The sequence below is a fragment of the Ranitomeya imitator genome, chromosome 8 (genome assembly GCF_032444005.1).
Source record: "Ranitomeya imitator isolate aRanImi1 chromosome 8, aRanImi1.pri, whole genome shotgun sequence".
In the NCBI taxonomy this organism is placed as follows: Eukaryota; Metazoa; Chordata; class Amphibia; order Anura; family Dendrobatidae; genus Ranitomeya; species Ranitomeya imitator.
This window is the reverse complement of record NC_091289.1, coordinates 157,899,130-157,922,374: the sequence shown is the minus strand read 5'-3', so window position 1 is coordinate 157,922,374 and position 23,245 is coordinate 157,899,130. Positions and strand designations below refer to the sequence as shown.

General features: G+C 41.9%; 1 protein-coding gene across 1 annotated transcript in view; it reads right to left on the bottom strand.

The window, feature by feature from the left end:
* DPYD (dihydropyrimidine dehydrogenase) overlaps positions 1-23,245 on the bottom strand; it is a 1,420,302-nt gene that overhangs the window by 1,036,493 nt on the left and 360,564 nt on the right. Inside the window, exon 5 of the mRNA XM_069737684.1 lies at positions 5,903-6,064. Within this exon, the coding sequence (XP_069593785.1) occupies positions 5,903-6,064 (162 nt within the window). The remainder of the gene's footprint in view (positions 1-5,902; positions 6,065-23,245) is intronic.

Here is a 23,245-nt window from a genome sequence, read left to right as displayed (position 1 = left end):
GAACCCCCTGGTGCTTCACAGAAGTTAATAACGTTAAGCCGTGAAAATACGAAAAACCCTTTTTCCGCAAAAATCTTTTTTAACTACAAATTATGTAGGGTAAAAGGAGAAAATAGACCCCAAAATTTGTTTTGCAAATTCTCCTGAGTTCCCCGATACCCCATATGTGGTTGGAAACTACCTTTGCAGCACAGTGCAAAGCGGAAGTAGTGCCATATTACAGTGTAGATCTTGCTGCACTTTTTTGAGAGTGCCATGTGACATTGGCAGAGTCCATGAGGTTCCAGAACAGCAGAACCCCCCACAAGTGACCCTACTTTACAAACTAAACATCTCAATGAATTAATCTAGGTGTGTCACAGAATTTTATACCATTGTGCAGTGAAGAAAAATAATTTACATTTTTACTTCCAAAATTGTGTGTTAGCCCCAAATTATACATTTGCATACTGGGAAAATGGTAAAAATGGCATGAAAATTGGCTCCACAATGTGAGCCCATTGTGGAAATTATACCCCTTTGGGAATTTATCTACTAGTTGTAGTGCACCAGTAACACACTTATGCAGTGAGGAGGCGTTGATCCAACACAAAGTCTCCATAATGCAGTTCCTTCACAGCATTAATGTCCAAGTATGTACCATTAATGACCAATTCACAGCACTACAAAGTACCCGGTATCCTCCGGATCGCTGCCGGGAACCATATCCTCCAGATTTCAGTCACTTAACACGCCAGTCCTTCTTTTGGCACAAGACAGTAGTCTACATCCGGTTCATAGCCGGGCACAAGAGAATCCACCTCCAAGACCGAATGATGTGGGCTACTGCACCACCGAGTTAATGTCTCTTTACTCACAGCTTTCCACAGTACATGATACCCTTCAGTTTACAGTCACTAAACACGCCAGTCCTCTTGTGACTAGTTACTGTGGGTGACTGCACCGCTGTGCACGCTGGTGATGCCAGGAGTTTGCTCTGCTGGGTTCTGAGTTACTCTCACACAGAGCTGAGCTTTTGCAAAGCCATCTGCTTTGCGTGCTGCAAACTCCACTCTGATACTGACACACCAAACCCTTTACTGCAGGGCTTTTTACAAGCAACCTGTGGCCTTCCACTCCATGGAAAACCCGGGCCTGGTATTAAACAGACTGCACGACTACCATACTGCTGTCTGTTTCCTAACTCAAAAACCCAGAACAGGTTTTCCCAACTCTGCCTTGGACACTAACATGCTCAAGACAAACACTTATTTTTAGTCTGCATTGAACTCACAGCTATGGCTGTGACTGCAATGCACTCTCATAGCCTCCATACGCCTCCGTACACATCCTGGGGAGAACACACAGCGACCCTTACCTGTGGCATTGGTCACTGCCTCACAATTGTAATCATAGCTACACCTGTGACTGCAATGCATCCCTATGACCTCAATATGCCTCCATGCACATCCTGGGGAGAACACACAGCGACCCCTACCTATGACATCGCTCCATGCCTCACATGGTTTAGTGACAATTTTGACTCCATGAGTGTTTTGAAGATACAAGCAGTAGTGGATGTTACTGAGTGAAAATTGCAAAGTGCCATTGTAGTGACCAGTACGCTGTAGTGACCAATATGTTATGCCAAGCTCAGGCTTCTAGAGACATGCAACTGTAAATTAGGCTGGCTCTCATCACTACAGAAATGTCAAGCATGTGGGCGCTAAATGTGGTTTAGGTACACTGTGGGGCTCAGAAGGGAGGGGGGCATTTGGATTTAGAGCACAGAATTTGCTGAATTTCTTTTGAAGGGTGATGAGCCATTTTGCTTTTCCAGAGCCTTTTTTACTACCAGTAAAGTGGAAGCCCCCCTGTTAACATATGATAGACCTAAGAGGGGACTTGCTTTTTTTATGGTTTGAGTTGAAGCTTTTATTGGGAACATTTTACACAGCATTTGGGATCACATTTATCCCACGCTCTATGCTGACCACTTACTTTGTGGTTTCCTTCTAAATCTCGGAGGGATGTGATTCAGATGAAACCCCCAAGGGATCCATTCACTGTGATGAGGCAGCAGAGTTACTCTGGAATCCATCTGGCCTCTATTCAGTGGTTTCCTTCTTTTCAGAACTGCACAAAACTGTGGGTGAAAGCACTTTTATGTAATCCTAAAAAGACGGACTTCACCGAATCACAGGTCTATGGCATCCATAGTGCTTCCATCTGCCTCATTACAGGGAATCTTCTGTTGAGGGATCCATCTGAATCATGTATTTCAGAGATTTACACAGAAACCCCGGTGTAAGCGCTCAGCGCAGAGCGCAGGATGAATGTGCTCCTCACTGCGATCTTTGGGAGGCAGAATGAAAAAATCCACAGCAGGTGAAGAATTGTTTTTTACATTTTTTATGCTGCTCCTCGTGCTGCGTAAATGATTACGTGACTTTATTCTTTGAGTTGGTGTAATTACAGCGATATTAGATTTATATCGGGTTTACTGCTTGGCTGCTGTCACACACTGAAAAATGCTTTTTATTGCAAAAAATATTTTTTTCCTCCAGCAAAACATTTTGAGAGCTATAATTTTTCCATATATTGGCCGACAGAGTCATGTGAGGGCTTGTTTTTTGCGGGGGGAGCTAACATTTTATTGGTACCATTTTTGGGCACATGACATGTCAGTTGACTGCCCTCTAATGTTCCTGGACACCTTAAATGTGAGCCGCCTCAGCTACTAGACCCCATATGCTATGCTACAATGTTAGTTATACCTTTGTCTCTATGTAAAACATAAATTATGTATTGCATAATATAAAGGTGAACATAGGAATCAAAACATGGGTGCAATAACATCATCAAAAATGTCTACTAGATTACACCGCAAGCGATGTCATTTTAAAGGGATTACAAGAAATAATGTTGGATCAAGACACTACAAATGCCTACGTGAATACTTTATTTGCTGTATAGAACAAAACCAATATGGTAAAAATTAAGAACACAGTTTACTGCTGTTATTATGCCAACCCAGTGTTCACTTACAACATTTTACAACAGTTATAAATTACTGCCGCGTTCGTAGCATATCATTATATTTTTAATTGGAGAAACATTTTTTTCGCCATCCAAAACAGCTTTTGAAATGTCAGTAGACCTAGATTACAATTACTTACTCCAACGTGGAATTTGATATATTCCTATATGAAATCATTACCCTTTTAATTATGTGCAAGCATTATATACACAGCATAATATAGATTCAACATTCATCTTATTTTTTCAGATACTTACTCTGGTATTTTCCACCTTTAACGACCAAATTTAGCTGAGAAATTTTTAGCACATGGGGGTTTCATGATTGTAACTTTTTGTGATGGTTTTAAATTTTGTTTTATAAGGTCTTATTGCAATAATTGAATTTCTGAATAAAACTTAAGGCTGGTTGAGTTCAGCTCAGGACACTGCCGTCAGTCAAGACATTGAGGTACTTGTAACATCAGTGTTAAACATGTGAAACAGACTTTGCAGTTATATCGAAGATTAGTCCGTATATAGAGGTCTACAAATAAGATCAAGATGTTGTAAACAGACATAAGGAAGGGAAAGAATAAATTGTAAATTAAAGAGACAGAAGGTCACATAACAGAGTACTTTGGTTGTGGCGTACTTGTTGTGGTTTTAAAGGGAAGCTATCATCAGAAAATAACCTAGTAAATAAAACAAAAGTTAAATGTATTTTTATTATATACATATAAAGCTTTTGTTGGAGACTGACCATTGTGGCTAATGTACATGCGTTATTTCCAAAAACAATAGGAAATTAAAGTCTAAAAATGCCCCAGAGGCCTGTGTGTTAATTTTAAAATGTTGTATTTTCTTACTATTAAATTCAGATTGTTAGACAAAAATATAGGCATGTATATACACATGGTCTGATTAAAACATTGTATGCACTTTTGATTTCTACATGTGGTGAGCTGCCTACTTTTTTGATTTTTGTATATATATACAAAATATATATACATTATATATATTTTGTATACAGTATATATACAGTACACATATGCATATATATATATATATATGAATATATATTTTATTTATATAGTTTATATGCTACATACCACAAAGTATCTCACCTACAATGTGCAAAACAACACAGAGACAACCCTTAAAACTTCTGGAACAAGGTATTTGGAGTGATGAGACCAAAATTGAACTTTTTTGCCACAACAATAAACAGTACATTTGGAGAGAGGTCAACAAGGCCTATGATGAAAGGAACACCATTCCTACTGTAGAGCACGGAGCTGGATCGCTTATGTTTTGGGGATGTGTGAGCTACATTGGCACAGGAAACTTGGTCAAAGTTGAAGGAAAGTTGAATGCAGCACGTTATCAGCAAATACTGGAGGGAAATTTGTACTCATCAGCCCGGAAGCTGTGAATGGGCGGTACTTGGACATTCCAACATGACAACGATCCAAAACACAAGGCCAAGTCGACCTTGTCATTGGCTACAGCAGAACAAAGTGAAGGTTCTTAAGTGGCATCTCAGTATCATGACCTCAATATCATTTAGCCACTCTGGGGAGATCTCAAGTGTGCAGTTCATGCTAGATAGCCCAGGAATTTACAGAAACTGGAGGCTTTTAACCAAGAAGAGTGGGCAGCTTTACCATCTAAAAAATAAAGAACCTCATCCACAACTACCACAAAAGACTTCAAGCTGTCATTGATGTTAGAGGAGGCAATACATGGTATTAAGAAATGGGGTATGTAAACTTTTGATCAGGATCATTTGGATGTTTTGGGTTGTCATTACGATTTTAAAAGAGAAAATACAGCAAATTGACAATAAATGGCTTCACCCAACCACAAACCATGAGTGGAGAAAAAGTTTTGGTGTTATGTTTCATATTCCCTGAAAAAAGGCCAAGAAAGCAAAAATTCTGCCAAGGTATGTAAACATATGTATATATGTATATACTTATGCACATATATAATCCAAGATGGGCCCTTCAGACTCTACAGTAGTTAGGTCACTGGGTAGAGACATTATTGATAACACTCTGTAGGTGTGGAGGTAAAATAAACACCTGAGTGGAGCTTTATGTTAAAAAAACAAAGGAGTTATAAGGTGCTATTTCATATCATTTTTACTATTTTACATTTTTGTATGAAAGTCATACTAAAATAAAGTCTTAGAGTGGATTACTCGTTTATGGTAATTTCAATATGATAGATACAGTTCTGAAATTTTAGGAAAAGGACTGTAACTGTGTATTACTCTGCTATTATTTTTGTCCTTTATAACTGTATTTTTATTATTTTTACAGTACTTTTTCATTTATTATGTCCTTAAAGGTAGATAAATGACCTTTGATATAGATTTTAACTATATTGTTACTTTAAACATTACTGTCTCTGATCAGTTAGGTTTTATGGAGCGATTTTTGGCAATATTAATTTGTTCATTTGAATACTATCGGCCACTTTGCCCGATATGATCTTGCCTGTTATTTGAACATTAAAATAACAGACTAAATGGGTAAAACTATGGACATAGGTTAAAAAAACACAATACAAAATGCTTGCTGATAGTTAATTATTATATACAAGTCTAAAATGTCAACTGTAATTTACATTATTAATTTATCATGCTTCACCTTATAGTGCATATTTTGCAGTCTATCATATATCATGTCATGATATTGGATTTGCAAGTCTCGACAATGTAGATGTGTCATTCTCTCCTCCACTTTATTTATAAATACAGCACACATAGATAGAAGATAGATGGATAGATAGATAGATAGATAGATAGATAGATAGATAGATAGATAGATAGATAGATAGATAGATCGTTTGATCGTTCAGCATAGGTTAAAGATCCTTCACTACATCAAGCACATACCTCAGTAGCAAATTGTTGTAATCCTCCAATATTAATTGGACCTTCTTCCGTTGCATATAAATTGCATCCACCTACACAAAGGTCTGATGTCGGACATACCATTCCACATGTCAAGCCAAGCGGGTTATCAGAAAATATAGTCCTGGCAGCTCCGTAGTAGTTCTGCAGACAGAATTAAGTCATCTTCATTAAAAATCCATTAACGATAACATGGACGTAACACAGAGCTGCAAGCAATCATTTTTACAGGTTGTCATGATGGGTCTTTTCACTTGCTATAGGACGTAGAGAGATATGAAATATACACAGCTTTACATGGACATAGATATGTAATATATAAAACTTTGCATGTCAACTATGATGACAAAGGTTTGATTGACATATTTTGTGATTGTCGTAGAGAGCTGTCCAGATTTATTAGCTTAGGTTTGCAGAGCCCCTGATGTGCCTAAACAGGAAAACAACGCACAAGTGACAACATTTTGGAAAGTAGACCCCCAAAGAACTTACGTAGATGTGCCTTCTTTGGAATAAATCTGTTTCCTGTAAATTAGTAGACCATGGAGGTGTGGTACAATAGCAATCCTTCATACACAGGCCAGGTTTTTCGGGGCAGGTGTCATAGTAACATAGTAACATAGTAACATAGTTAGTAAGGCCGAAAAAAGACATTTGTCCATCCAGTTCAGCCTATATTCCATTATAATAAATACCCAGATCTACGTCCTTCTACAGAACCTAATAATTGTATGATACAATATTGTTCTGCTCCAGGAAGACATCCAGGCCTCTCTTGAACCCCTCGACTGAGTTTGCCATCACCACCTCCTCAGGCAAGCAATTCCAGATTCTCACTGCCCTAACAGTAAAGAATCCTCTTCTATGTTGGTGGAAAAACCTTCTCTCCTCCAGACGCAAAGAATGCCCCCTTGTGCCCGTCACCTTCCTTGGTATAAACAGATCCTCAGCGAGATATTTGTATTGTCCCCTTATATACTTATACATGGTTATTAGATCGCCCCTCAGTCGTCTTTTTTCTAGACTAAATAATCCTAATTTCGCTAATCTATCTGGGTATTGTAGTTCTCCCATCCCCTTTATTAATTTTGTTGCCCTCCTTTGTACTCTCTCTAGTTCCATTATATCCTTCCTGAGCACCGGTGCCCAAAACTGGACACAGTACTCCATGTGCGGTCTAACTAGGGATTTGTACAGAGGCAGTATAATGCTCTCATCATGTGTATCCAGACCTCTTTTAATGCACCCCATGATCCTGTTTGCCTTGGCAGCTGCTGCCTGGCACTGGCTGCTCCAGGTAAGTTTATCATTAACTAGGATCCCCAAGTCCTTCTCCCTGTCAGATTTACCCAGTGGTTTCCCGTTCAGTGTGTAATGGTGATATTGATTCCCTCTTCCCATGTGTATAACCTTACATTTATCATTGTTAAACCTCATCTGCCACCTTTCAGCCCAAGTTTCCAACTTATCCAGATCCATCTGTAGCAGAATACTATCTTCTCTTGTATTAACTGCTTTACATAGTTTTGTATCATCTGCAAATATCGATATTTTACTGTGTAAACCTTCTACCTATGTGTCGCATTGATAGATGATGTCCTTGCGTCTTCCTCTTTTGTAGCACACTCGGCACCTTTTTTGCGGCTTACCTTTTCTTTCAGTTGGTGGGACCACCCCCGGAAAATGCTGAACTGGTACGATACGTGCACCTTCAGTTCCAGAAGTACTGGGGCCCGCTCCTTCCCTCGTGCCAAACATCAGGGCCTTAACCACTACTTCCTGGAAATGAAGGTAGGACGTATCTGTGTTGTGTGCACATCATGACAGCAGGAAAGCATTGAACATTGCCATTTTTACAATGTGCACAGACAGCTTTTTGTACCACCTCCTGGCCTTTCTCAAAGCACTGTACGGTTGGAGGAGTTGATCAGAGAGATCAACACCCCCCCCATGTTTTTGTTGTACCCCAGTACACAGGTCAGTTTTCTGACCTCTGTAGAGGTACCCCTTACAGTGCTGATTGCGCTACCATCACCGTGTATGGTGGTCAATAGAAGGACATCCCTTTTGTCCTTGTACTTGACCACCAGCAGGTGGTCGCTACATTGGGCTTTGCTCTCACCTTTTCTGAGAGTCTGCCCAAGTAGTGTCTTCGGGAGGCCTCTCTGATTTTTGTGGACAGTACCCCAGGCTGCGGTGCCTCGTGCAGAGAGAGATTTGTAGAGTGGGATGCTGGTGTAAAAGTTATCAGTATAGAGGTGATAACCTTTATCCAGCAGTGGGTGCACCAAATCCCACACAATTTTCCCACTCACTCCCAGGATAGAAGGACACTCTGGTGGTTGAATCCTGGTGTCCTTCTCTTCATAGACTCTAAAGCTGTGGGTGTACCCTGAGGTACTCTCACACAGCTTGTAGAGTTTGATTCTGTACCTGGCCCTTTTGCTGGGCAGGTATTGACGGAAGCTGAGCCGCCCCTTAAAATGAATTAAGGACTCATCTACGCAGATGTCCCTTTGAGGCATGTACACTTCAGCAAACTTTTTGTTGAAGTGTTCGATGACCGGCCGAACTTTGAACAAACGGTCAAAGTTGGGGTCATTACGTGCTGGACACTGTGCATTATCGTTGTAATGCAGGAACTTATGGATGCCCTCAAAATGCGTCCGGGTCATGACCATTAGGAACACTGAGGTGTTATATAAAATACCAACACTCCAATATTGGCAAAGTTCAGGCTTCTTCAGGATCCCCATGTGGAGGATCAGGCGCCAAAACTGCATCATTTCAACTGTGTCTACAGGAGACCAGTTAGAATATGATGAACCCGAGTTTTGATCCAAAAATTGCCGAGCATATAAGTTAGTTTGCTCCACCATAAGGTTAACGAAAGCCTCAGAGAAAAAGACTTTGAAAAAGTCTAGTTTTGTGAGGCCGGTGGTGTCAAAATTGATTCCTGATTCTGAAACACAAAATCAGGAATCAGTGGCTCGTAATTTTCGGGTGGCGAGGTCCATACGGGGTCCGAAGAGGGGCGTGCTGGTTTGTCATCGGCAATGGTGGGCGCTTCATCATCTTCATCAATGATGGGCGCTGCCTCATCTTCTGTCCTGCGGTGTCTGCGTGGCGGTTCCGCAGGGCTGGAGGAGGAAGATGAGGAGTGGGAAGAGGATGAGGAAGAATCGGGAAAATAAAGAAAAGTGGGATCCTCTCCCTTGCTATCAGTGTCAGAGGCAAGGAAAGAATATGCCTCCTCCGCTGAATAGCGCTGTTGGGACGAACGGGACGAGCGGGACATTTTTTTGTAAGTATGGTGCTTGGTGTACTTTATTGGTAACTATGTGTAAGTGTGGGGGGGATAGTGCTTGGTGCAAGCTACTCTGAAAAGAAAAAGCTAAAGGAAAAAAGCAAATAGGGAAAAAAATACCTGTGAAAGAAAAGTCTAAAACAGAAGGCCCTTGCTCTGATAAGTGAACCGCGTCACTTATCAAAGTTCAGCCGCTGCTGGGTGTGCGAACGGGGATGTGAAAAAAAAATGGCAGGCACAAACTCTGATAAGTGAACTGCGTCACTTATTAAAGTTTGGCGGCTGCGGGATGGGTGTATGGAATTCAGCAAAAGGGGCTGATGAAAAAAAGCGAGCACGAGTGTTGATCGGTGAACTGCGTCACCAATCAACGCTCGGCAGCTGCTAAACGTGCACATGGAGGCGGCGTAAAGAGGGATGGAGGGGGTAAAAAAAAGGGTGAAGGGGGATGGGGGGGATTGGGGGGTGAAGAGAGATCGGGTAGCGGCTGATAAAACTTACCTTTATAGTCTCTCTTCTTTCTTCGGTTTTCTTTCTTATTTCTTTTCTAATGCAGGGATTGTGGTGTTACAGTCTTCTGTAGCACCACAAGGCCCAGCAAGAGTAAATCTGGCTGTGTAACCGCTCTGCAGGAGTCCTCAGCTAGAGTGGAGACCCCTGCAGTGCGGCCAGACAGGTCACCTGCAGGTGACAGAAAGACGGATTGTGACGGATTGCTAAAAACGCAAGTGTGAAAGTGGCCTTAGAAACTATTCTATTATATATCTATGGATATATCTATCTATTGATATATTTATAGATAGATATATCTATAGATACATAGATGTATCTATCCATATATCTGGCTGCTTTCACATATCATGTTCTTGCTATCAGGCACAATCCGGCGAGTTTTGAAAAAAACAGATCTTTTTTCTGCCGGATCCGTTTTTTTCTCATAGAGTTGTATTAGCACCAGATTGCGCCTGATGGTCACACGCCGGACGGAAAACACATACAGAGCAACGGTTTTTGTGTCTGGTGAAAAAACGCACAGCGATTGATCCGGCGAAAATTGTATGAAACTGAGATGTGAAATGATGAATCAGGCCTTCGAATCCATTTTTTCATGCATGTTTCCATTCAAATCATGCACATTTTCTGTTCATTTATTTATTTCCAAAAACTGCATCAAAACCGCGCAAAAATTGCACCAAAAACTGCATCATAACTGCACCAAAACTTCATCAAAAACAGCAATAAAAACTGCGCCAAAACCGCACCAAAAACTGCATCAAAACTGCACCAGTTATTGATGCAGGTTATGATGCAGCTTTGGTGCTGTTTTGATGCAGTTTTGGTTCAGTTTTGATGCAGTTTTTGGTGCGGTTTTTGCAAGGTTTTGATGCAGTTTTTGGAAATAAATAAATAAATTAATGGAAAATGTGCATGATTTGAATGGAAACATACATGAAAAAATGGATTCGGAGGCCAGATTCATCATTTCACATCTCAAAAAAATGGCGGATCTGCTTTTTCCGCCAGATCTGCTTTTTTCCACTGGATCCGTTTTTTCTGCCGGATCCGTTTTTTCCGCCGGATCCATTTTTTTCCGCCAGATCAGTTTTTTTCCACCAGGTCTGTTTTTTCTGCAGGATCCGTTTTTTCCACCGGATCCGTTTTTTCTGCCGGATCCATTTTTTTTCACCAGATCTGTGTTTTTCCGCTGAATCCGTTTTTTTCCACCGGATCCATTTTTTTCCACTGGATCCATTTTTTTCAAAACTCGCCGGATTGTGCCTGATGGCAAAAACCTGATGTGTGAAAGCAGCCAGATATATGGATAGATACAACTATGTATCTATAGATATATCTATCTATAAATATATCTATCCATTTTTAATCCTAGTGTAGTGAAAGAGTTAAAAAAATAAAGACACAACCAGAAAAAAGTATTTTAATATTCTTCATTTAGCCATACTTACAATACTTCAGCGCCTGCAAAAAACGTAAAATAATAAACTGTATACTACTTATCTGCCATAATCCAATTAATAACGAGTGTTCCATGACGATCTCCCCTATAGAACAGTGACATCAGTTGATGTCACTGCTCTATAGGACCTTCAGTGACACACTGACATGAGACAATTGCTCCAGCAGTGCATCACTGAGAGGTTACTGTAGTTCAGAGTCTGACTTTATGGCATTTGCTGCGTGGGAAATTTCTCGCACAGCAATGCCAAAAGTGAGACTAGGGACTATTTTTTTACAGCGGCAGAGGAATACACTGCGGAAGGATATCTTCCTCCCATCATTGTATTCCTGTAGCCCCTAGAGAGTGGTCGCATCAGCTGATGCTGCCGTTCTCCTCGAGAGATCGTCGTGGGACACTTGTGTATTTCTGCGGATCAGGGAGTATATTGTTTGTTTGTTATTTTCATAGTATATTTTACAGATGACACTGGCTTCGGGGAACAAAGTGACAAGTGATGGTGAGTATGTACTCTATATTATATGTACTGTATGTCTATATGTATGTATTGTATGTATTGTATGTAATGTATGAGTGTATTGTATATAGTATGTATGCAGTATGTATGTAGCATGTATGTAGTATGTTGCATGTATGTAGTATGTATGTAGTATGTATGTATGTAGCATGTTTGTAGTATGTATGTATGTAGTATGAATGTAGTATGTTGTATGTATGTAGTATGTATATATGTAGTATGCATGTAGTATGTATGTTGTATGTATGCAGTATGTATGTAGTTTGTAGTATGTTGTATGTATGTATGTAGTATGTATGTAGTATGTATGTATGTTGTATGTACTGTATGTAGTATGTTGTATGTATGTAGTATGATGTATGTTGTATGTAGTATGTATGTTTGTGTTTTTTTTTACATTCAACACATTAGCCGGATGATGGGACTACTACTGTCCCATCATTGGCTAATGTGTCAATCACTGTCATTGTAGCAGGCATAGCCCGATGGGACTTGTTGTTTCCATCAGACGATGCCTGCACACACACATAACCCCCGAGAGGCCCGCACTGACCCCCGGCTGCCCGCACTGACCCCCGGCAGCCCGCACAGACTCCCGGCAGGCCCATACAGACCCCCAGCAAGCCCGCACAGACCCCTTGCAGCCAGCACAGACCCACGGCAGGCCCTTACAGACCCCCGGCAGCCTGCACAGACCCCCGGCTGGTCCGTACAGACCCCTGTCAGGCCCGCACAGACCCCCGGCAGCCCGCCAAGACTCCTGGCAGGCCTGTATAGACCCCTGGCAGGCCCACACAGACCCCCCACGGTCACGCACAGACCCCACCCGCACATGCAGATACGCAGTCTCCATCCACGCACCGCCCACACTCCATTATAGTGCATCATTGCACTATGGGAACTTCCGATTCCGGTATTCGATATCTTAAAAGTATCGGAACTCAGTGTTGGAACTCCGATACAGCGAATATCGGCCGATACCCGATATTTGCAGTATCGGAATGCTCAACACTAATCAAGAGTCTTTCAATTCTTGAGAGATTTTCATCCTTTCCTACTTGGAAAATTCTTCCCTTTCTGTGATATTCCTGGGTCATCTTGCATGCACCGCTATTTTGAGGTCTAGCCACAGATTTTCAATGATGTTCAGTGTTTGGACCTCCCCAGATTCTAGATCTCAATACATATTTTACACTTTCCTCTATAGTTTAAGACACTTACAAAAACAGTTTGTTTTCTATGTAAGCCATGGGTGGAAAACCTCAGGCCTGCAGGCCATTTTTGGCCCTCAATAACATTTTATCTGGCCTCTAGGCATATTTCTGGGGACCACAGTGCTTGGGCCAGCAGCTGTATTTTTCTGGCTGCCTACCCATTAATATCTTGCTCTGTGAGCATTCAGTGTTCACTACTGAACACTGAGGCACGTACAATGAAAGATGTCATCCTGAGACCAATGCCAGCATCAGGAAGTACTTTGTGGGTGGAGTTAGTGCAATTTGTATGTCCCACGAAAGATGGTGTAAATATTCAAATGGCCCTCAGCAGAAAAAAATTCCCCATCCTAATTGAGACAGTGGATGAATAAAATGAAACTGTTCTTGACAATTAGACAATCTGTTTTTCAATGTATCAATTTTAAATTAGAATTTCATGATGGGTTGTTTTGATGATTCTCGTTTTTGACTGAAACAAGATTTTTTGCTAAAATAGAGTTATTCATTATTTATTAAGTGAAATTGGTAAAAAAAAATCCTGAATCCAAATTTTTGGTGATTTTATCATTTTGTAATACATCAAAATGGTGACTATGGGGCACTACTCTTGCTAGAGATGTCAATGATCTGCATGCATCCTATTTGGTGTAGGATGTGCCAAAGGTCTGAGACTCAGCCCTGGAGTACCATGGGCTGAGGCAGGAAGACTGGTGAGGAGCGAGGTGAGTACATGCTGAGGAGTCTGGTGAGATCTCAAACCATGATAGATACATTTTAGTAGCATTTTGGGTAATCTAAAAAAAATCATGTAAATAAAAAATCCCTACCAAATTAGAATTTGGTGAGATTTGTTCATCTCAAGACACGACCTAAGGCATTTTTTGTTGCTAAATTTTTCAACAAAATAATAATAATAAAAAAAAGTAAAGGAGTTAAAATATGTTATTTTTTTCACAAATTTGGAGAGGTTTTTTTTTAGCTCCATGCTCCTTTGTTTTTAAAATATTGAATGATATATGTGTGGCATTTTTAAGTCGTATTTCCATACGTTTTCTATTAGAAAAAATGTGTGCAAGAGATGGAAATGTGCACAAAAAACAAAAAGCACTTGTAAAAACACATGAAACTCATGGCGCCTTTTAGAAACGTACTGTAAAAATAAAATAATTTTATGAATGAAGCCATAAAGTGCAAATATAATAGTATTGTTTGAAAAGATGATATTTGCTTGGTTACATGGAAAGTCCTCCTACAAACCTTCTGATCTCATTTGAAAAGGTACTTGATTAATGCTGAATAAAATCAGATGCTTAACTGAGCCGCCGAGAGATTAACTCCAGGATTTTGGCCTTACTGACTCCCGGCTCATTAGCCTCTCACTAAAGGCTAATTTCTAATCAGTGCAAGTTACTCATGCCTTCTAAGATAATATTTTCCTATACAAGTCAGTTGTCAAAAATGTTAATCTGCTTGATGATTTAATAACTTAACCCTTATGCGTAACGTTGTACAAGGAATTACATCCTACTCAACAACTTCATATTTAACCCTAATCTTTAATATTGTACTAAAAACGTAATTAAATCTAATTTCTCAAAAAATTACGGAAGATGTTATAAAAAATTGTACTTACACATTAAAAAGATGAAATGGCATAATGAGCGACAGATGTAAGACATGATCAAACATGGCGTGAAACAAAACTATTCGAGAATCACTTGGATTTTTTTCCTCGAGTCAGGTTTCGGTCCAATGCCAGAACGAGTTGGTATGAATAAAGAAACCTTGCTTATACTCTCCGGATATCAACCTTTCCATGAGCGCAGACCACACATTGTGATAATCTCCACTTTATCAAACTTTTCTGTATGATACTCTCCTCCAGCCTTGGAGTTATAGCTATGGCACATCATGTTTCTGCAGGTGTTGTGTCGTTACACAACCCTTACCATCACCCTCACCCTCATATTGTTCTTTACTGTACGGCCCTATCAGTGTGCCTTTGTCTCATCCAGATCTTCCCAAAAACATCCAGTAAGTGGCATTACTTTTTTAAAAGTATTTTTTTCATTCACTAGCTCCACTTATATTTGTGGTCAATAATAAAGGTCCCCAGAAGGGGCACAATTTGCAGCTCATCAACACCTATTGAAAAATTTCCAACAGAACCCCCCACTACCACAGGTCTTTTAGTAGTATTGGTATTCTCATCTCAAACGAATGATTCTATTGGGCCCCCCTAGGATCAAGGGCCCGAGTGCACCTTCAACCCCTAGACTATTATAGTTATTCCTCAGGCTTCCACACACATTAGACTAAGGTCGGTCAAGCCAAAATTGGTATGGCGGGACCTCCTGACTCTCTGATTTTAGGAGAAAGAAAGTTCGAAGGTAGAAATTTAAATGGACAACTCGTTTGTTCAGCCGAAAGATAAACAGCTGCTAAACAATGTAAAAATGCTTGTTCATGGGATTCTGGAGTGATATCTGTTGGCTGAACGATCATTTGGTTGACAGCTGACTAATTTGTATGAGAGCTTCTAGCTCTAAAAAACAATTACTTTCAACCCTGTCAAGAATAGAGTTATTGAATAAAGGAATATTGTTTTCTAAAACTACACTCTACTCATGTGAATTTTCTACTTAAACTATGAGAAATGTGCTTCAGAGCAGAAATGAAAGGTTAGATTTGACTTAGTTTTTTGAAGTAAGCACACGAGGAAAGCACCAAGCAATATCACTGTTGGTTACATTATCTTAGATTCCCGTTGTTTCCTACCAGTAGGTGACGGTAACTTGCCCTCATGTTGAGCGCTGGTACAAGTGTTGAGAGATTGGTTGGCATCTTTATAGAGTTTAGTAATAGAAAATCTTTAAGTTTAAATCAGTGGGCCTCTGTCAAATCAAAGCAAGGGGATTTACTTTATGGTTAGAGACAGATAGCAAACTGTACCATAGGGAGTCGCTTTAAAATCTAGCCTTGCTACAACACATTTGGCTTACAGATAAGATCCAGATCAAGGTCTTAAATCAGTAGACAGGAATGGAATACAAAACCAGACATTATTCTGGTGTAAATTTAGAAATAATAAAGAACTATTATATAATTATTAACTTGAGTTACAAGCAGACCCCCAAAAAATCACATTTTCATCCTTTTTTTCTACATTTATTTTCATGTACCAGTAGGATACATGCTCCTAAATAAAATGTGATTTCAATATGTTTTTCAACACGGGCAAAATAAAACACTTTTCTCGTTCTGTGTCCATTATTCCTATCAACTACCTCTGGACCGTCCATAGACTTTAAATATCCGGTGTTCTGCATATTACACTGCAGTTACAGTATAGCAGCTTTCTAGGTATCTGTAAGCACCATGAACAGTATAATAAAGAAAGGTGTAATTGTAGGTGGTTCTACAAAGTATTGACTCAATGGAAGGGGGGTGAATACAAATTTATGTCATAATTTTCAGATTTATAATATGTAATATGCCACAGATTCCTCTTATTGCTCTATTTCGAGGTAATTTACAGGTTCTCGACATTTACAAACCAGGTGTAGTTTGAAGAAAGGAGGCATATGTAGTAGAGGCTAAGAATAAGGGACAAAATGAGGCACAGACTGAGGTAAAGAAAATATGGGCTTAAAGGGCTAATCCGGTCTTGTGGTGAAAGTCTTCAGTCACTCTATGTGTCTCCAATCTTCTGAATCCTTAGGGCATGTGTCCATGGGCCAGTTTACAGCCATATTAGCTGTGGATTGAACGCTGCATACAACCGCAGCGTTCAACCCGCAGCGTACAGATGTTACAGCATAGAGGAGGGGATTTTATGAAATCCCGTCTCCACAATGCGCGCGAGCATGCACCTGGCAGCCCTGCGTTTACAGATATGCAGTGCGCATCTTTTTAGAATGCAGCATGTCATGTCTGTTTACCGTGAGGTGACGCTCTGTCGCTGCAAGGTAAATCACAGGGCCCTATGCATAGGGTGCTCCAATTTTGGATGTGTGCAATGAACACATCCAGAATCACCGCGTTTTCAGAAGGGGGCAGCGCTTTTGGCGGAATGAGTTTTCCGCTCTGTCCAAAGCACCATAAATCCGGACAGTGGACACGCACCCTTACATTGTGCACACTGCACACTGTCAGGATTCTCTGGTGTTGCAATTTGCTTGCATGCAGTCACGTGCCAACTATACGTGTTTGGCCTTGCTTAAATCAAGTGAAGTGAGGGAGGCCAAATAGGTCTAGTCAGAATGTAGCCGGAAGTATGTAAATCACATACATGCGGACATGTGACGTCCTGCTCTCACTGGCAATACTGGAGAATCCTGACAATGTGTCATGTACACACTGTGAGAGTTTTAAAGTCTGTAGTCATGTGACATCCTGTTCTCACTGGCAATACTGGAGAATCCTGACAATGTGTCATGTACATACTGTGAGAGTTTTGAAGTCTGTAGTCACATACGATGACTGACAAATTTCACCACAAAACTGTGCAAACTCTTTAGCATACTTCCCCATCTTCATTTCTTCATGACTTTTCCTCTGCCCACAGGCAGAACATATAGCTGACTAAGAAGCTAGAGAATATGTCTCACTACATGCCTTCCCATTGCTCCTCTCACATCAGCCCCATGGTAGCACCACATTTTTAAAATGACAACTACACCTTCATCAAACTGCTTCACGTAAATACATTATTTAAGGTGTATTCTGATCCTGGATGTTCATGGAAATATGCATTGTACATGTCTGATAGATGTGAATCCAGCTTCTGGTTGCACTCACGACTGGGAATAGAGAGGAGGCTATCTTCTCTACCATTGCTTTTATGGAGGTCGAAAAAATGCCAAGAAAAGTTATGCGAAGCTGGTGCTGTACAGGTTACTCTGAGGCGTCTGTGCTACATTAACCCCTTCCCGACCTGTGACACAGCGTATGCGTCATGAAAGTCAGTGCCAGTCCGATCTGTGACGCATATGCTGTGTCACAGAATGATCACATCCCTGCAGGTCGGGTGAAAGAGTTAACTCCAATTCCACCCAACCTACAGGGACAAGGGGAGTGGTACTTCAGCCCAGGGGGGGTGGCTTCGCCTCCACATGGCTATGATCACTCTGATTGGCTGTTGAAAGTGAAACAGCCAATCAGAGCAATTTGTAATATTTCATCTATGAAAAGAAGTAAAATATTACAATCCAGCCATGGCCGATGCTGCAATATCATCGACCATAGCTGGAAACCCTGATCTGTCCCCGCCACCGGCCTCCTCCCCAGTCCTCCTGTTATGACCTGGTGGTCAGGACAATAATGGACCTGGTGGTTAAGTGTTATGTAGGCAATCCAGTGACACAGTGTGCCAGCAATCAGAGCACATACAGTGATCTGACAATAACCCAAAAACAATAGAACGAGCTCTGAGACGTGGAATCTCTGTAGACCGCAATACCTGAACCTATCCTAAACACAACTAAAGGCAGCTGTGGATTGCGCCTGTCACTACCTATGCAACTCGGCACAGCCTGAGGAGCTGACTAGCCTGAAGATAGAAAAACAAGCCTGACTTGCCTCAGAGAAATACCCCAAAGGAAAAGGCAGCCCCCCACATATAATGACTGTTAGCAAGATGAAAAGACAAACGTAGGGATGAAATAGATTCAGCAAAGTGAGGCCCGATATTCTAGATAGAGCGAGGATAGCAAAGAGAACTTTGCAGTCTACAAAAAACCCTAAAGCAAAAAACCACGCAAAGGGGGCAAAAAGACCCACCGTGCCGAACTAACGGCACGGTGGTGCACCCTTTGCGTCTCAGAGCTTCCAGCAAAAACGAATAGACAAGCTGGACAGAAAAAGTAGCAACAAAAGCAAAGAAGCACTAATCTAAGCAGAGCAGCAGGCCACAGGAAAGATCCAGAAGCTCAGGTCCAACACTGGAACATTGACAAGGAGCAAGGAAGACAGAATCAGGTGGAGTTAAATAACAAAGCAGCCAACGAGCTCACCAGAACACCTGAGGGAGGAAGCTCAGAAGCTGCAGTACCACTTGTGACCACAGGAGTGAATTCAGCCACAGAATTCACAACAGTACCCCCCCCTTGAGGAGGGGTCACCGAACCCTCACCAGAGCCCCCAAGCCGACGAGGATGAGCCACATGAAAGGCACGAACAAGATCTGGAGCATGGACATCAGAGGCAAAAACCCAGGAATTATCTTCCTGAGCATAACCCTTCCATTTAACCAGATACTGGAGTTTCCGTCTAGAAACACGAGAATCCAAAATTTTCTCCACAATATACTCCAATTCCCCCTCCACCAAAACCGGGGCAGGAGGCTCAACAGATGGAACCATAGGTGCCACGTATCTCCGCAACAACGACCTATGGAATACATTATGTATGGAAAAGGAGTCTGGGAGGGTCAGACGAAAAGACACAGGATTGAGAATCTCAGAAATCCTATACGGACCAATAAAACGAGGTTTAAATTTAGGAGAGGAAACCTTCATAGGAATATGACGAGAAGATAACCAAACCAGATCCCCAACACGAAGTCGGGGACCCACACAGCGTCTGCGATTAGCGAAAAGTTGAGCCTTCTCCTGGGACAAGGCCAAATTGTCCACTACCTGAGTCCAGATCTGCTGCAACCTGTCCACCACAGAATCCACACCAGGACAGTCCGAAGACTCAACCTGTCCTGAAGAGAAACGAGGATGGAACCCAGAATTGCAGAAAAATGGAGAGACCAAGGTAGCCGAGCTGGCCCGATTATTAAGGGCGAACTCAGCCAACGGCAAAAAGGACACCCAATCATCCTGGTCTGCAGAAACAAAACATCTCAGATATGTCTCCAAGGTCTGATTGGTTCGTTCGGTCTGGCCATTAGTCTGAGGATGGAAAGCCGAGGAAAAAGACAGGTCAATGCCCATCCTACCACAAAAGGCTCGCCAAAACCTCGAAACAAACTGGGAACCTCTGTCAGAAACAATATTCTCAGGAATGCCATGCAAACGAACCACATGCTGGAAGAACAAAGGCACCAAATCAGAGGAGGAAGGCAATTTAACCAAGGGCACCAGATGGACCATTTTAGAAAAGCGATCACAGACCACCCAAATGACTGACATCTTTTGAGAAACGGGAAGGTCAGAAATGAAATCCATCGAAATATGTGTCCAAGGCCTCTTTGGGACCGGCAAGGGCAAAAGCAACCCACTGGCACGTGAACAGCAGGGCTTAGCCCTAGCACAAATCCCACAGGACTGCACGAAAGTACGTACATCCCATGACAGAGATGGCCACCAGAAGGATCTAGCCACTAACTCTCTGGTACCAAATATTCCAGGATGACCAGCCAACACCGAACAATGAAGTTCAGAGATAACTTTAGTAGTCCACCTATCAGGGACGAACAGTTTCTCCGCCGGACAACGATCAGGTTTATTCGCCTGAAATTTTTGCAAGACTCGCCGCAAATCAGGGGAGATGGCAGACACAATGACTCCTTCCTTGAGGATACTCGCCGGCTCAGATGAACCCGGAGAGTCGGGCATAAAACTCCTAGACAGAGCATCCGCCTTCACATTTTTAGAGCCCGGAAGGTACGAAATCACAAAATCGAAGCGGGCAAAAAATAACGACCAACGGGCCTGTCTAGGATTCAAGCGCTTGGCAGACTCGAGATAAGTAAGGTTCTTATGATCAGTCAATACCACCACGCGATGCTTAGCTCCTTCAAGCCAATGACGCCACTCCTCGAATGCCCACTTCATGGCCAGCAACTCTCGGTTGCCCACATCATAATTATGCTCAGCAGCCGAAAACTTCCTGGAAAAGAAAGCACATGGTTTCAACACTGAGCAACCAGAACCTCTCTGTGACAAAACCGCCCCTGCTCCAATCTCAGAAGCATCAACCTCGACCTGGAACGGAAGAGAAACATCTGGTTGACACAACACAGGGGCAGAACAAAAACGATGCTTCAACTCCTGAAAAGCTTCCACAGCAGCAGAAGACCAATTAACCAAATCAGCACCCTTCTTGGTCAAATCGGTCAATGGTTTGGCAATGCTAGAAAAATTACAGATGAAGCGACGATAAAAATTAGCAAAGCCCAGGAATTTTTGCAGACTTTTCAGAGATGTCGGCTGAGTCCAATCCTGGATGGCTTAGACCTTAACCGGATCCATCTCGATAGTAGAAGGGGAAAAGATGAACCCCAAAAATGAAACTTTCTGCACACCGAAGAGACACTTTGATCCCTTCACAAACAAAGAATTAGCACGCAGGACCTGGAAAACCATTCTGACCTGCTTCACATGAGAATCCCAATCATCTGAGAAGATCAAAATGTCATCCAAGTAAACAATCAGGAATTTATCCAGATACTCACGGAAGATGTCATGCATAAAAGACTGAAACACAGATGGAGCATTGGCAAGTCCGAACGGCATCACTAGATACTCAAAATGACCCTCGGGCGTATTAAATGCAGTTTTCCATTCATCTCCTTGCCTGATTCTCACCAGATTATACGCACCACGAAGATCTATCTTAGTGAACCAACTAGCCCCCTTAATCCGAGCAAACAAGTCAGATAACAATGGCAAGGGATACTGAAATTTAACAGTGATCTTATTAAGAAGGCGGTAATCAATACATGGTCTCAGCGAACCATCCTTCTTGGCTACAAAAAAGAACCCTGCTCCCAGTGGTGATGACGATGGGCGAATATGTCCCTTCTCCAGGGATTCCTTCACATAACTGCGCATAGCGGCGTGTTCAGGCACGGATAAATTAAATAATCGAACTTTAGGGAATTTACTACCAGGAATCAAATCGATAGCACAATCACAATCCCTATGCGGAGGTAGGGCATCGGACTTGGGCTCTTCAAAGACATTCTGATAATCAGACAAGAACTCTGGGACCTCAGAAGGAGTGGATGACGAAATAGACAAAAATGGAACATCACCATGTACCCCCTGACAACCCCAGCTGGATACCGACATAGAGTTCCAATCCAATACTGGATTGTGGGTTTGCAGCCATGGCAACCCCAACACGACCACATCATGCAGATTATGTAGCACCGGAAAGCGAATAACTTCCTGATGTGCAGGAGCCATGCACATGGTCAGCTGGGTCCAGTACTGAGGTTTATTCTTGGCCAAAGGTGTAGCATCAATTCCTCTCAACGGAATAGGACACCGCAAAGGCTCCAAGAAAAACCCACAACGTTTAGCATAATCCAAATCCATCAGATTCAGGGCAGCGCCTGAATCCACAAACGCCATGACAGAATACGAAGACAAAGAGCATATCAAGGTAATGGACAGGCTCAGGCCTATGCTCAGATAGTACCGCCAAATGGTGCACAGCTTTACGCTCACGCAAGCGTCGATCGATCTGAATGGCCAAAGACATAGACTCATTCAGACCAGCAGGCATGGGAAATCCCACCATGACATCCTTAAGGGCTTCAGAGAGATCCTTTCTGAAGATTGCTGCCAGGGCACATTCATTCCACTGAGTGAGCACAGACCACTTTCTAAACTTCTGACAATATATCTCCACTTCATCCTGACCCTGACACAGAGCCAGCAAGATTTTCTCTGCCTGATCAACTGAATTAGGTTCGTCATAAAGCAATCCAAGCGCCAGGAAAAACGCATCAACATCACGCAATGCCGGATCTCCTGGCGCAAGGGAAAATGCCCAGTCTTGAGGGTCACCACGTAACAAGGAAATAATGATCTTTACTTGTTGAACAGGGTCACCTGAGGAGCGAGGTTTCAAGGCAAGAAACAATTTACAATTATTTTTAAAATTCAAGAACTTAGATCTATCACCAAAAAACAAATCAGGAATTGGAATCCTAGGCTCTGACATCCGATTCTGAACCACAAAATCTTGAATGTTTTGTACCCTTGTAGTGAGATTATCCATCCAAGAGGACAGACCTTGAATGTCCATGTTTACACCTGTGTCCTGAAAAACCCAGAGGTAAAGGGGAAAAGAGAGACAAAACACACTTGGATTCATAGCAGTTTTCCATCAGGTTTAAAGTACCATGTAAATATATGGAAAACCAAATCCGCTGTGCCCATGGTGTGGAAAATACCGCGCGGAAATGCTGCATTGTATTTTCCGCAGCATGTCAATTCTTTGTGCGGATTCTGCAGCGTTCTACACCTGTTCCTCAATAGGAATTCGCAGGTGAAATATGCACAAAAAAACACTGGAAATCCGCTGTAAATCCGCAGGTAAAACGCAGTGCCTTTTACCTGCGGATTTT